The 14757-nt window shown below is 37.6% G+C and overlaps 2 protein-coding genes across 4 annotated transcripts in view; both read left to right on the top strand.

The window, feature by feature from the left end:
* The first annotated feature begins 77 nt into the window (after positions 1 to 77).
* On the top strand, positions 78 to 11030 carry LOC103463357 (amyloid beta A4 precursor protein-binding family A member 3). 2 transcript variants are annotated; one of them, XM_008406656.2, is made up of 11 exons: positions 78 to 852; positions 1975 to 2981; positions 3335 to 3365; positions 3463 to 3608; positions 3725 to 3811; positions 4973 to 5146; positions 6341 to 6520; positions 7653 to 7865; positions 9882 to 10001; positions 10106 to 10246; positions 10348 to 11030. In XM_008406656.2, the coding sequence occupies exons 2-11, from the start codon at positions 2055 to 2057 to the stop codon at positions 10417 to 10419; spliced, it is 2091 nt and encodes a 696-aa protein (XP_008404878.1). In that variant the 5' UTR covers positions 78 to 852; positions 1975 to 2054; the 3' UTR covers positions 10420 to 11030. The 2 variants fall into 2 exon arrangements, with proteins under 2 accessions (XP_008404878.1, XP_017160015.1); XM_017304526.1 differs by having other exon boundaries at positions 1960 to 2981.
* Positions 11031 to 12637: 1607 nt separating this feature from the next.
* The window catches only part of abca7 (ATP-binding cassette, sub-family A (ABC1), member 7), a 34341-nt gene continuing 32221 nt past the window's right edge, over positions 12638 to 14757 (top strand). For both annotated transcript variants that reach the window (XM_008406658.1, XM_008406657.1), the window contains exons 1-2: positions 12638 to 12911; positions 14416 to 14514. In XM_008406658.1, the coding sequence (XP_008404880.1) occupies positions 14449 to 14514 (66 nt within the window). In that variant the 5' untranslated portion in view covers positions 12638 to 12911; positions 14416 to 14448. The remainder of the gene's footprint in view (positions 12912 to 14415; positions 14515 to 14757) is intronic.

Raw genomic sequence — 14757 nt, 5'->3', positions numbered from 1 at the left:
GTTTTGTTTCATTATTTGTGTGTTTTGGGGATTACTAACCAAAGAAGACTGATATTTAAAACTTTTTCAAGATAAATGGATCAAAATTTTTTCTTGTCGACTTCTATCTGAAATAGATGCAGAAAAAAACAGAAAATGCTTTTTTCTAACATTGTAAGCAGGAAGATACTTATATTCAAAGAAGCACAGAGTATGTGGTAAAAGTTTTTCAAACCAAAATGATAGGGTAACTATTTATGCAACATTTTATTCACCAAAAATAAAAAAATAAAATAAAAAATATGTCTCTTAATAGAAATATCGACATTTGATTAATCGGGGCTTGGACGCAGGGCTGTTGACGTAGTTCACTGTTGCATTTGATGTGGCTCGTAAGTAAAGTTTAAATCTGAGGTCAACTATTTCTCATTAGAGATATTATACTTCATATCTATTCTCCAAAGCTAGTTAGATGCAACTTAATGAAAAACTCGTTGGATTTCTGTATAAATGTAACTACGTACGTATATAAAATGGGTAAAGAGACAGAATTTGTAAGGATTATTTGGGGAGTTACGGGGGAACTTGAACGCCGCAGCAGGATAGTGGTGGACAATAAATAAAAGCAGTCACTCGACAGCAGCAGTAGCTTTAAAAGTTAGTCCAATTTACTCCTAAAAAACTATAATAGTGAGGCATTCCGTTAAATTGCTACTTATGTCAGAATTACTGATGTCAATAGTATGACGGAAAAAGTATGCACAGAAGTTGTGGAGAGGGTTCAAATTCCTAAACACGTCGACTCATCGGTCGTGGCAGCGACAGTTGTGTCTATCTGGACACAAAGGAGGCGAGAAAGATTTTCGACATCCGGTAAGAACTATTTTTATAGCAGTTATGGTGTTTTATGTGTTCATTGTTTTAGCTTTCATTACAGCACCTGTCTACTAAGGTAAATACTGTAAAGTGGAGCAGTTAGCATCTAGCTAGTAATAATGCTACTTCAGTTAGGCTGGTTGTAGACTTAAAAGGAGTTCTACTTTTATTAGTTTATTTTAAAATTGGTTTTCCCTTACTTATATGAAGAATTGTGCATTTCCCCAGAAGCATAGTGTTTATTTGAAGCCTTCTTGTTGTGCTTTTACAGCGAAACTCGTCTCATTTTACTGTTTATTTCACAAACTATAGCTGTGCAGTAGGTATATTAGTTACGCCATCGATAATTATAATTTTGTGTTACAAACGATATACCGGTGCATCTTAATAAATGAAAAAAAATGTAAAATACTTTATTGCATTAATTCAATAAAAAAAGTTACTCATTTTCAACTCAGTTCAAAAATACTTTAATTGTCCTAAAAGGAAATAAAATGTAATCTAAGTATCTTCAAAGAGTTATGGAGGTGATGCTGTGCAGGTAGGAAATCTGGTAGCAGTCAGTGTTCCAACGAATCAGAGGAGGCCTCTCACTGAAGATAGTCGCTCTTGACTGTCATGACATGCTTACATGTGAACAACAGACAGGTCCCCAGTCTTCAGATTAATTGGAGTTATGTGATAAAACATTTCTTTGAGCAGCTGAAGTTTGTGGTTGCAGTTACTGTAAGTCACACGCGTCAAACTCAAGGCCCATAGCTTTTTTATGTGGCCCGCTAAACACATAAAAATTGTCTAGCGGGCCACATTAAAAGAACCTTAAAACAACATTGGTGTGCTTAAATGTTTTTTTGTCAATCAAAGTAAAACAGAGACAGCTATTTGTTAATATTTTAATAGTTTAATTGATTTTATAAACACATTCTGCCACTACTAGCCCTTTGAGGACATTCATAATCTGCTCTAAGTCATAACCTTAACAAAAATAGATGCTTGAAATATATCACTGTGTTTATAAGTTTCCAGTTTTTAATTTAATTACTGAAATAAAAGTACTTGTCTTACATACTGTCATTTATTGATAACCACCTATAATGGTTTTAGTGTTTTGCTTTATAGGAATCCTTCCAGGAGATTCTGCCACATTGTGATCGCAGTACGGATTCTGCTCGGTAATGCCATCTTATCCTTGACACAAAATGGACTCTGACTGCTTCCCGGATCATCAGACTGCATCTACGCTTGCAGATGGCCCACTGTCTGACTTTGACCCTGTTATTGGAGCCTCAGTGGAGGGAATCAGTGCGCTTCCAGTGCCAGAGGCAGAAGACCTTGATAACTACAATCTAATTGTTCCTCCTCCTCTGGACTGGAGGTCCGACTCCTCCAGCGAAGCCGGTTCTGCTCATGATCTGGAAGACTCCGGCCTGCCTCCCTCTGCTGACCTCCTGGATCTGAGCAGCCTCGGAGAGACAGAATCCCCTCCTCTGATCGGGGAAGACTCGTCGACTCCGGTCCAGTCATACCAGCAGGTGCTTCTGGGAAATGCATCAGAGTCAGATCAGGCTATAGAAGTTCAAGTCGAAGATACAGATGTTCCAGCTGCAGAGGAAACGACTCGCGAGGTGTTGGGAGGTTCTGAGGAGGCGGCCAGCGAAGAAGAGGCGGAGCTTTCAAACAGGAGATCAGGTGATGAGGATCATAGCCGTATCCACGCCTTGCTCACCCAGCTTCAGATGAGGGACACAGAGCGCCGTGACGATCACTACTCCAGTCTGGCTGAACAGGAAGTGTGCAGTCACTCCATGCTAACTCAAAGCACTGAAACTACAGGGCTGCTTTTCTCCGAAAGCCACCAGCGAGACCTGCTGGGACTGCTGCAGTGCACGAAGATCGGTTCTACGGCCCATCCGTCCCACCTGCCTCTCTTTGGCGACGTCGACGCCGTTCTCTCCGTTTCCTACAGCCAGGAGGATCCTCGCAGATGCTGGAGGCAGAGCGCAAACGGTCAGCGACGCAGGGAAGACTCCGTCGCTTCGCTCCCGGATGACGAGTACCCCGAACCCGTGTGGATGAAGCTCGGGGAGGAGCCGCCGGAGGATGAGGCTGGTGCCGACGGAGAACAGGTTTGTGTGGAAATGACTAAAACATAACCAAGACATTTACACGACGGGGATGTTCATTTCTGAGGTGGAATAATAATAGTCTCAGGTCAAATTGATGTTTCGCCATCCAGTATTGTCAGAATCCCAAATTTCTTCCTGAAACATGTTCATATCTAATTATCAACTCCATTTCCAACCATTTCAATCAATATTTTTACGTCTAAAAACAACAGACAAATAAATATAATTTACTTATTTTTCCATTTTTAAAATTCTTTCTATTGGTTTTGGCTTCACAGTTTGTTTTTAATTTCATCTTCTCACACACGTATGATGTTAATTTATTAATTGAGTCTTCAATTTGCTTTTCAAAGAGCGCTGACGACCAACCGTCATATAAAGATGGTGAGTTAGATTTCCTGTATTCCCCTTTTAATGAGATCTTTATGACCTCTTCTGCTGAGTTTTTGTTGTTTTCTAATATGATTTGTTGCTGTTTCAGTGCCTGGTCCTTGTGACCCTGAAGACCTGCTGGACGGCGTTATCTTTGGAGCCAAGTATTTGGGCTCCACTCAGCTCAAATCGGACAGGAACCCCTCCACAAACGCTCGCATGACCCAGGCTCAGGAGGCCGTTGACAGGATCAAGGTGAATGATAAAAACATATTAGATTCAGAAGGACAGCACTTTAGTGTGGCCTGTAGAAATGAATGGGTTTCCAGTGGTAACCAGTCCAGTTCTGATGCTGCTGGGTTTGACTGTAGGCTCCAGAGGGAGAGTCCCAGCCGATGACCGAAGTGGATCTGTTCATCTCCACAAAACGAATCAAAGTGCTTACAGCCGACACACAGGTGCTAAAAATTTATCATAACAAGTCTTTATGCTTTCCTTTCTGTGTGTCCACCTCTCTAGAAAGGTGCAGCTTAGTGAATTAAAAAAAGCTAATTTATTGAACTAATTCAATTGAAAAAGTTAAACTTATCTTCTATATATTTATTACCGAGAGTGATATATTTCAAGTGTTTCGTATTGTCTATTATGATGATTATTGCTTATAGACAAACTGAATCATAAGCGTATTGGGGAAATTTTCTGCCATAATTCAAGAGCACACATATTCAGTCTAAAAGCGGGACTTCATGTTTTTTGTTCTCAAAACTTCTGCTGTCTTTCAAATATTCACTGAGCTTTCTCAAACCTTTCTCCATATGCTCAACACTTGTCTCTTTCTGCTCACACCCGAAACAAAAAAAGTACACGCGCCTGGCAACCTCTCAGCCAATAGAATGAAAGTGTTACACTGGGTGCGTTGTTTTCCTTGTAGTAGGTGTGCCTGCTATCGACTGTAGCAACCTGTATCATCCACTTAATTGATAGATTAGATCAAATTGATTAACTAAGATAGATATCATGTTGTGGCTGGTTCTGTGGATCCATTTTCTTTGGTTGGATGAACAAACTCCTGCCTAATGTCAGCAGCACACTGCTGGCGTATGCTTAGTGTAACATGGAGCAGAAAGCTGAGGTCTGGATGTTTTTCCCTACATCCAGTGGGTGGCGCAGGTTGCTACAATCAACAGTAGCCACACAGGCACAACCACTAGGAGGAAATAAACGCACCCAGTATGACACTTTCATTCTATTGGCTCAGAGGTTGCCAGGCAACAGTACTTTTTTGTTCCAGGTAAGCAGAAAATGATTTGCAAGCGAGCAGAGAGATTTGCAAGTGGAGATTTGCTGTGAGCAGGGTCAAGTTTGCTTTTTCCGAGCAGGAACAAAGGTTTGAGAAATCACAGTGAAGGTTTGAAAGAGAGCAGAAGTTTTGAGCACAAGTATTAAAAGTTTTGAGAAGAAAGACATAAAGTCTTGCTTTCAAACTGAAAATGTGCTCTTGACTTATGGCAGAAAAATTTCCCCATATAAGGGAAGTCGTCAAAATTTTAAGTTTCAGGATGAGACTCGCTGAAATAATTTAATAACGTCAAGCTTCCTCATGCCTCACTTCCTTTTAGGAAGCCATGATGGATCACTCTTTGCAGATGATTTCCTACATAGCAGACATTGGTGACATTGTCGTCTTAATGGCGCGAAGGAAACATAAAGGGCAGGACGCGGACGCCGCTTCCTCTTCATCGCAGCCTCAAAAGAAGTGCCTAATGATTTGCCATGTTTTTTCCTCGGAGGATGTGAGTCTGTTTAATCGTTTAAAATTTTACATTATTATCGTTTTGAATCCTGGAATCCAGCAGTTGTGACAATAAGTTGCTGTAAGTTGTTAGCAGCACAGGGTAAACAGGTGGTCAGGATGATGTAATGCTCCAGCGTCTCCTTCTCTCCACAGTGAAGCTGTAAAAGTCTCAGATGTTCTGTTATTTCAGCTTTAGTCTGGCCTGGTTTCAGCCAGCGAGTTCCCCTGAGAATCAAATGGTCTGGCACTTGTTCCATTTTCCCATAAATGGCAACATTTAATTTATTTGAGCAATTAACTAGCTGTGGGAAATTTAAGACCCCAGAAAAACAATTTCTGACATTTGTTTCCCCTTCTTCTCATACTTGCAGCATCTCTAATGATGGCAAATCCTCTCAGAGTACAGAGCTTATTTTATTTGCTTCAGTTCTAAGGTGGACAAATATTTTCTCTATTGTATTTTTTATATGAAAGTAAAATGTATTTTTTTTACTTTTCCAATTTAACTTCTGCTTTAGAGTTGAAACAATTAACCACAATTAATCGATAATTGAAATAATCACCAACTAATTTAGTAATTGATTAATCGTTTACTAAATGATTAATTGTTTTAAGAAAAGTCCAGTTGCTGGAAGAACAGCATATTCAGAGCAATTACTAAGCCAAAACTATACAATTTAGACCAAAAAATAACAGTTGTCTATAAATGTGCTCATCACTCAGCACTCATCAAATGTCATAGTTTTAACTTCATTAGGTTAAAATGTTCTAAAACAAAATATCTTCTTAAGCAGTTTTTGCTATTAAATTATTAATCTGTTAATCAAAAAATAATCAGCAGGTCATGAGTGCACTGTGCTGATGTTAAGTCAATAAAAAAGGGGCAAATTTTTCACATGTTGAAGTATTTATTTAGCTGCAGATTCATTCTTTGCTTCAAATGATCAGGTATTGACTAGAGGACAGCGATGTTTTCATTTTAGGCAATAAAACGTTTTCTTTCTTATTTAAAAATTGAATTGAATTTTTTAAAACATATTTCTAATATGTAAAATTAAGAGGTTAAATGAAAAATCTGCAGAATGTGACCATTTATTGTACCTGATTAGTTGATATTAGTTGCAGCTCCAGTCTGCTTGCATGTGTAAATATTGAACCTTGTTTGCCTCATCCTCCTGGTGTCTCCTTACAGGCTCAGGTCATCGCTCAGGCCATCGGACAGGCATTTGGAGTGGCTTACCAGCAGTTTCTACAGGCTAACGGCATCAAGGCCAGCGATCTGAAACCGGGCGAATACAGTAACTACCTGGAGAGTCAGGAGCTTTACAATGGAGACTTGGCCCACTTCTCGGACTCTCAGAACCTTCGAGATGTAAGCGAATGATTGAAACTTTATCATCTGGTGTTTTATTCATAAACCCATTCAATGATTTAATATGTTATTAAAACATATAGAGATTAATAGACACAGACTGATGTCTTTAGACTTTTATTTCTGTAAAGGAGTGGTGGTATGCATTTTCCAGGCACATCCGAGGGGGTATCCAAAAGTTTCCAGAATGACGCTGCTGCACACGCAGTTTTCGTAGTACACGATTCTGCCGCTAGGTATTTGTTCAACCACGCCTTCTTAATCAGTGTGCCAAGCGGTGTTGATGTGGAAGGTTTCGTGAATTTTCTTGTTAGAGCTGTTTTGTCCAGCCGTCGTTTTTCTTCACGGAGAAGCTTTATGAGCAGCGCACGGCTGAAGCTTTGCTTCCTGCTCAGGGAAAAAAGCATCGGAAACCGTTCAAATGTTGAAGACCGCTTACAAGGATAACGCTATGTGTCAAGCTCAAGTTTTCTCGTGGTTTACCCGCTTTAAAAATGGTGAAATGTTAATTGATGATCAACCGCTTAAAGCAAAACTTCACAGCCGCGCTGTGAAGCCGGAAAAAAGCTGGAAAAAAGCGGTTAAAGCGGGTAAACCATGAGAAAACCTGAGCTTGACACATAGCGTCATCCTTGTAAGCGGACTTCAACATTTGAACGGTTTCCAATGCTTTTTTCCCAAGCAGGAAGCAAAGCTTCAGTCGCGCTGCTCATAGAACTTCTCCATGAAGAAAAACGATGGCTGGACAAAACAGCTCTWACAAGAAAATTCACTGCGGGTAGATGAAACCTTCCACATCAACGCCGCTTGGCACACTGATTGAGAAGGCGTGGTTGAAAAAATACCTAGCGGCAGAATCGTGTACTACGAAAACTGCACGTGCAGCAGCGTCATTCTGGAAACTTTTGGGTACCCCCTTGTAGAGCCATTTTATATCACAAGTAACTGTTATTTTCAATTGTTATAAAAATTGTTATATATATATCAAACATGATGTATGTTTGACTTTGCGATTTGAAGTCTTGAAATTGGGCTCTGTCTCTTAAGAAGCTCTTGCTCTTTCCAACACTCCTGCAGCTGTGGAGCAAATACTTCTGGTTGTTTATGAAATCTGTGTGTGTTTGTGGTTCAGATTGGGATCACTAAGGTTGCCGGGGAGATCCTGGGTCTGGCCGTGGTGGAGTCGGGTTGGGGGTCCATCCTGCCCACCGTGATGGTGGCCAACCTCCTCCATGGTGGTCCAGCTGAACGCTGCGGGGAACTCAGCATTGGTGACCGCATCATGTCCGTCAACGGCACCAGCCTGGTGGGTCTGCCCATCACCACCTGCCAGAACATCCTCCGGGTAAGAAGAGAAAAAGGCCTCAAGCTTGTTATGATACTTAAACTAATAATTTGACTTTATTATATAACATTGAGTGAGAAACAAAAATGTTTCTGGCTTTCTTCATATCTGTCATTGTCTCCATTGTGCTCTAGATGGCGCTGTGATGCAATATTCTTCATTTGATAGTTGGTTTAAGTGTGTACGTCTGTAAAACATTAATACGGCTAAAATCAGTTTGAAGTGTAATATGTTTTGGTTAATATAGTCAAAGTGTTGTTAATTTTTGCTTTGCATGCTAACAATATGTGGAGTCTTGTGAGATGGAATGTCTTTGTTTCTGCTTACAACTTTAACAGCTGAGTAATAGAGGAGAAAGATAATGAAGAGGATTAAGTACTTTACTAACTCTACTAATAATTTTCTGGATATCTGATTACAAAACATCTATTAAGTTGGGATTTCGTGTGTATCTTCCACAGAGCAGTGCTGTGTTTGTTTTGTAATTGGACAGTGTGGTAGAGAGTTCTTTTCTTTAGTCTTAAAATCTGTTACACTGGGAGTTATAAATAAAGTCCTTAAATCACAATTTGTGCTTTATTACCTTCACTTAATCCAAATACTAGGAGTTTGGCATTTAAATCAGACCCGATCTTAGAACCACAGGTTTAATTTAATAAAAATAAAAAAAAATCATTAAAATGTACATTTATTTAAATATATTGTGCATTAAAGAAAGTTTTCTAAGCACAAATGATTGTACAAAGTTGTAATTTTCCCCAAACATGTAGATTATTTCGTATCGCTGCTTCAAAGGTCATGTAAAATAGAAACTTAGCAACTTGGATTAGATTGAACAGATAGTTATAAATACTTTAATAAAACAAACCAGGCGTATTATTAGTGATTTTGTGCTGCATTCACCCATAGAACAAGATTTTTACTGACAAAATAAAATATTCTTCAAATGGAAAAATGTAGAAACAAGTATTATTTAAATTTTATTAACCATGTTTTTTGTTTTTCTTTTAAAACAAAAAACAGAAATAGAATCCCCAAAAATTCACTTACTTTTACACTAAAACAGACCTATTCATTAAACTTGGTTTTGAAGAAACGGAAAGCATATTTGAAGAAACATATTCACTTTTGCATTGTTGATAATAAAAAAATGTAACTTTTTTTCATTAAGTATTTTTGTGAGTACTCTCATGGTTTGGACATCTCCAGTAATCTGTGCTACATTGAATGTTATCAGTACAGACTGTGATGGGATCATTTTGTTTCAGTGACTCTACTGTTTCCAAAGCTTGGAAACTTTTATTGGTCATCCTAAAACATGTTGCTCAAGTTAAAGATAACGGTGACTAACCAAATAATATCTGTTACTAGGAGTTTCCACTCATCCAAGGAAAATATGTTCAGACTCTCTGTAGTTTAATTATCTTTTTTTTTAATCACATAGCTTCTCACAACAAACAAAAGTCTTTAAATGTAGTGGTTTCTAACTCAGGTGGTAGAGGCGCTAGCACAGGCATCTAGCAGTCGTGGTTTTGAGTTAAAAAATTTTTAAAAGTTGACCAGAAATTTGAAAATATGACTAGGTAATTGTAAGTGTGTTATTGGAAGACATTAGCAAAACCCAAACACCAACTATAAAGTGTTAGAAAAGGCAAAAATACAAAAAAATTAAAATAAACAATGTTTAGCCTGGTGGGTTGCAAGTAAAGCCTGGTGGCCCGCCAGGCTTATAATACACTGCAATATTTACCAAAATTATCGTTGTCTCAAGGTTTTCTAATATTGTGCATCCCTAATTTAAAACGATACTCTTTGTGACTTTCAGATATTTTAAATGTATGAATTTTTATGTTTTTTTTTTACAAACTTGTTGCTTTTTTACATTGGTGTTTTATTTTTTATTTTTCAGTATTTAGTTTGTTTTGTTTTTTTTTTTGCTTTTGTGAAGATTATAGAGCACTTGGATGAGATTTAACTTTTTTTTTTTTCATTTTTATTTGTCTATTTCTCAATCAGGACCTTAAAAGCCAAAAGTATGTAAAGCTCAGCATTGTCCACTGTCCTCCAGTCACCATGGCGATTATAAAGAGACCAGATCCCAAGTTCCAGCTTGGCTTCAGCGTCGAGGACGGCATCGTATGTCAATTCTGATGACTGTCCAAGCAGTTGGGAACGAATAAAGCATTGACTGATTCCTTTCTTTGTATGAAAACCTGACGTTTTCTCTTAATTTTTTCCAGATCTGCAGTCTGATGAGAGGCGGTATTGCAGAAAGAGGAGGAATCCGCGTCGGTCACCGCATCATTGAAATCAACGGGCAGAGTGTTGTTGCAACTCCCCACGACAAAATCATCCAGATCCTGACGAATGCGATTGGAGAGGTCGGTAACTATTAACATAAGCAGCTGTAAAAGTCTGAATTAATGGATGCCGATCTGGTAGATATTGTCAAAATTTGGTGAATTTTCTCGTTCGTTCACAGATTCACTTGAAGACAATGCCCGCCTCGACGTATCGACTCCTGACGGGACAAGAGCAGCCAGTGTTTCTTTAAGCATTTTTCCTGCTTTGCATTGATGTAGTCGCTGCACAGCGTCCAAGCTTCATAAGCTTCTGCCAAACTCAGAAAATATTATGCAATTTGTAGCGCACAAATGCCAGTATGCCACAAACTAGTCATCTTAAATATTTTAATGTGAGAGCATTATTTAAAATGTAAGATTTGGAGGCTTGATTGTTTTTTATTTATTAGATTTTTTAGAAAGAGTAAGCAGTCTTTTTAAAATTAAAATTCATCACGTTGGATGCTGGTGAGAATCATTTGGCGTTTTCCAGCCTTACATGCTTTCAGAGTGAGTCTGTTTATAAACATACTTGAAGTGACCTCACTGAATCAGGATAAGAGGTCTGAGTGTTTCAAAGTGACTTCCTATTCATCATGTTTTTATGCATATCAACACAAACCTTAGAGAGCGTTCTGGCTCTTCATGCAGTGTCTTACTGGCCTGGTAGAGATATGCATAATTTAAGATTACTGCCTTATTTCATAGATATAAATATATTTGTATGTTTTTATGCTGATATAGACGCTGAATAAAATGTTCAGTAATTTATCTTCATGTAATGTATTGAGAGCCTGTTAATGCATGAACAAATAAAGAGTTGTGTTAGAGATTTTTTGGTATTATCATTTTGTTTCAGGTTAAAGTGTTCTTCTCTTTAAACTGTATGTATTAACTGACCTGGGGGTCACAGTTGCCTGTTCATCTTCAGGTGAAACAGTTTGACCGAGTTTTGAACCGGGCTCAGGCCGTAAATCAGATATCGCATCTGGAACTGGGTTGCTAGTTGTTTAGGTAAATTGTTTTACGACCTTTGCTGTTTTTCCTCTGCTGTCTATCTCGCCTATCCTCCCTCTTTGAAGTTTGAAAATAAAAGACAAGCTCTACCCAGAGATTTTCAGAACGCTCTGTGAACAGCTCTGAGAAGCAGTTGACAGAGTCTTCTCCTTTTGCTTGCAGAAGTTTGTCATAAATTCATATACGTTGTCTGTGGTTCTTTTATGTAGGTTCTAGGAAAATACCTATCAAGTTGAATACTTTTTTTATGTCCTTTGAGCTTGATGCACTTATGCTAAAAAAGTAGGTCTTTTTTTTTTTTGCACAATTTTATTTATTAAAAACAAAAAAAAAACATTTTGGAGGTCACGCACTGATGATGGACAAGATGGCCTGGTCTGTAGTATTTACTCTGATTATAATGGGCCATTCTTTATACATAGTTTTGGTGGAACTGTCTGTCTTCTGTAACAGTAAGAGATCATTTCAGTGGAGTTAAGAGGAAGAATCCAGCTTCTTAAAGACAACTACAATCCCCTTTGGAAAAGTGCACTCAAAAAATACCATTATGGCAGTTACTAACCCAAACTAGTTCATTAAATTACCAGACAGAGAGGCAGAGGACGCTGGCAATACAAACAAATCCCTCTAAGCTCTGCACACTCTGTACCTGAGATAATCTAAAAGCCACATAAACTTTGGAGGTCTGCATCCACCAACCCCGCAGAAAGATTTTCACCTGTTTGGGTCTGCTGACCATTTTGTGATATTTTTTCTAGCCTACTCCTTTGAGGCTGAGTTTCTGACATTCCCTACACAGTAAACAGTGTATATTGTCATTGGAAGTCCATTATTTAAAAAAAAAAACAAAACAAAGAAAAACAAAGTCATCCCGCAGCCTGAATTTATTTTGAGATTAGTTTATTTGTATAATTTGTATTAGTGTTTCATAAAATCTATTTTGCACATAACCTTGTCATTGTGTCTGATGACATAATTTATTTTGAAAATATCAGATGTTTCTGAGTATTTAAGTAGCCTTCTTGCCGATTACTTGCTCTTTGCTCTTGAATAATTTGTAAGTTTTTACATTTACTTGAGTTAAAATATGTTGAAGTGGCGCTACTCTTACTTGAGTATATTTTGCACAACTGGAAACTATACATTCTTTTTAAATGGTTTTTATACGGTGTCCACATCCTAGAAATAAAATGAATTACTGTTATTATTATTATAAACTGTGATTACCTAACATATTCATAAAGAAGCTACTTCGTGGGACTGATTGGCTGATCAACTTTCCTTTAATTACGAAAATACGACATTCACCAATCAGATTCTGAACCGGCTTCAACTACCGCACCCCGGAACGAACTTTGTCCAATCAGTTTTGCCGGTGGGCGGGACTAAGTAGCTTCCACCTGATGACAGAAACATTAGGAAGTCAATGTCAAGCTACCCGGTGAGGCTGTCTGTATATTTGACGCCGTTGCAGGAGTTATGAATTGATCATATATTTTCAGAAAGGTCATTGTGACTTCAGATTTACTCCTCGGAGGAAAATTCGTGCCGTTTTGACTTTTTAAACCGCTTTCGGAATGAGACTGTAAACCCTAAAATAGCATCACTATGAGATGCTAAGAAGAGGAAGCTAGCGTTACCCAATCAGGAATTTAGTGTTTTGCTTCCGAGTTTCTCATTTACCAAGGTAATTATTTTTATGGTAATTATTTTTATTGCCTACTTACCATTTTACAGTTTAACCCGGTAAATTATTTAATTACAGAATAAATAGCGTTTATAGTTCAGGTTTATTTTAAATGTGGATTGGTTTAAACAGATTAATCTGAAAATGAGAATATATCTATGTTGTCATGGGGATGGCTTGTTTAATCAGTTGACATTAATTCAATATTGATCCATTATTAATAATGTTAAGGGTTACACTTTATACATAGTTTAATGTCGCGTTTAATATTTTCAGTTATACTTTTGCTGCCTCTTGGCCAGGACTTAAAAAAGAGGTTTTTAATCTCAATGGGTTTTTATCCTGGAAAAATGAAGGTTAAATAAAAATTTAAAAGTATTATGAATGAATGTAATTGACAAGGGAAAAATTTAAAATTTAAACATACCTGCCTGCTCTTTTTATTTAAAGATTTTATTATTTTACTGTTGTATATTTTAATTGATTTGATATGTTTTGATGTGTCATTGGGTGTTGAGAAATGTGACTATAAATAAAATGAATTATTATTATTATTATTATTATTATTATTATTATTATTATTATTATTATTATTATTATTATTTTTAACTTCTTCTGCTGCTGTTGAATGTATGTGCATCCTTTGAGGTTGTTTTGCAAGGGAAATTAGTTTGAGCATGACTTGATAGCCTGACAGAATCGCTCCACCTGCGATTTATGTTTCCTCTACCTCTGTAAAGGTCAGAGGAGAAAAGAATAGTAGGGTGAAAGTGAGCGTCTTCAGGTGAGAAAGGTAAGCCGTTTGGATCAGGAGGATTTCAGGATCAAGCAGGGGATTGTCGGGGCCGAGCAGATCTTAGCGGGCATGAAATGCAACCTTTACTCTCCCAGAACACGCAGTCAAAAAGTACATGGCAAATCATGCAAAAAGAAAGCAATACAGTGAATTATTAAAATAAAAACGATAAATGTAACAAAATTCATAATGCAATTGAATAGAATTGGCTGTAATTTTCCAACAGTGGGGGAATTCTGGTGTAACAAGGTAAAGTGGGAACATGCATATTCACACAAAAGTAAAAAATATATAAAAACTTGAATAGGAAACTGTACAGTAAGGGCAAATGTACAAAATAAGAGGAATAACACCCAAACCTTTTATCAAGATGACTCACAGTTGAAGTGGTTCAGCTTCTCAAAGCAGTAAGAAGGTCCTTTGCATGGCAGTAGTTATTTGAGTCAGGCTTGTTTACCTGACTTAAAATATTTGCAAATAAAGGCTGGAATGTTATTTGAAATGCGAAAACTGCAAATATCAACAGGAATGTGAACACTTGCTGAGTTGGTTGGTAGCAGTGATGTTTGTAGTCTAAATGCTGGAAGGAAGAATCTGTGATAACAGTCCTTTGTGCACCACGGATGCAGAAAGGAACCTAGAAACTTGGACCTCTTGTTGAGTTTGACCCATTTTGTAATCAGTCTTTGTTTTTGTTTTGTTTTGCAGGAGAACGTCATGGCATGGTAACGGCTGGAAGCGATGGGGTTTTTCAGGCAGCTCTACCTTCTCCTCTGGAAAAATGTCACGTACCGCAGGCGGAATAAGGTTATTACATTTTTATATTTTAATATTAAAGTGTGTTGATTTTGCAGGTAAGTTTTAAATTGGGATACATTTTAAAGTAGGTATTTAAAACCATTACTCTAAAGCGAATGCAAAGATATATTAATTTGGGGTATGACCTCCAAAATTAATTTTAGTCAATTTTGATTTCACTTTATTAACAATAAATAACAAAATGTTCACTGGTCATATGTTTAGGTACAGGTTAGTATTTACAGCTGAACC

Source organism: Poecilia reticulata, linkage group LG4, assembly GCF_000633615.1.
Source record: "Poecilia reticulata strain Guanapo linkage group LG4, Guppy_female_1.0+MT, whole genome shotgun sequence".
NCBI classification, from domain to species: domain Eukaryota; kingdom Metazoa; phylum Chordata; class Actinopteri; order Cyprinodontiformes; family Poeciliidae; genus Poecilia; species Poecilia reticulata.
The sequence above is the reverse complement of the archived record's forward strand: the minus strand, read 5'-3'. Positions and strand labels throughout refer to the sequence as shown.

Bases quoted from the DNA above. Each gene is read 5' to 3' on its own strand.
- LOC103463357 (XM_008406656.2), top strand. From the start codon at position 2,055: ATGGACTCTGACTGCTTCCCGGATCATCAGACTGCATCTACGCTTGCA. The intron at 3,366-3,462 runs GTGAGTTAGATT...TTGCTGTTTCAG, and splicing joins CCAACCGTCATATAAAGATG to TGCCTGGTCCTTGTGACCCT. The intron at 10,002-10,105 runs GTATGTCAATTC...AATTTTTTCCAG, and splicing joins TCAGCGTCGAGGACGGCATC to ATCTGCAGTCTGATGAGAGG.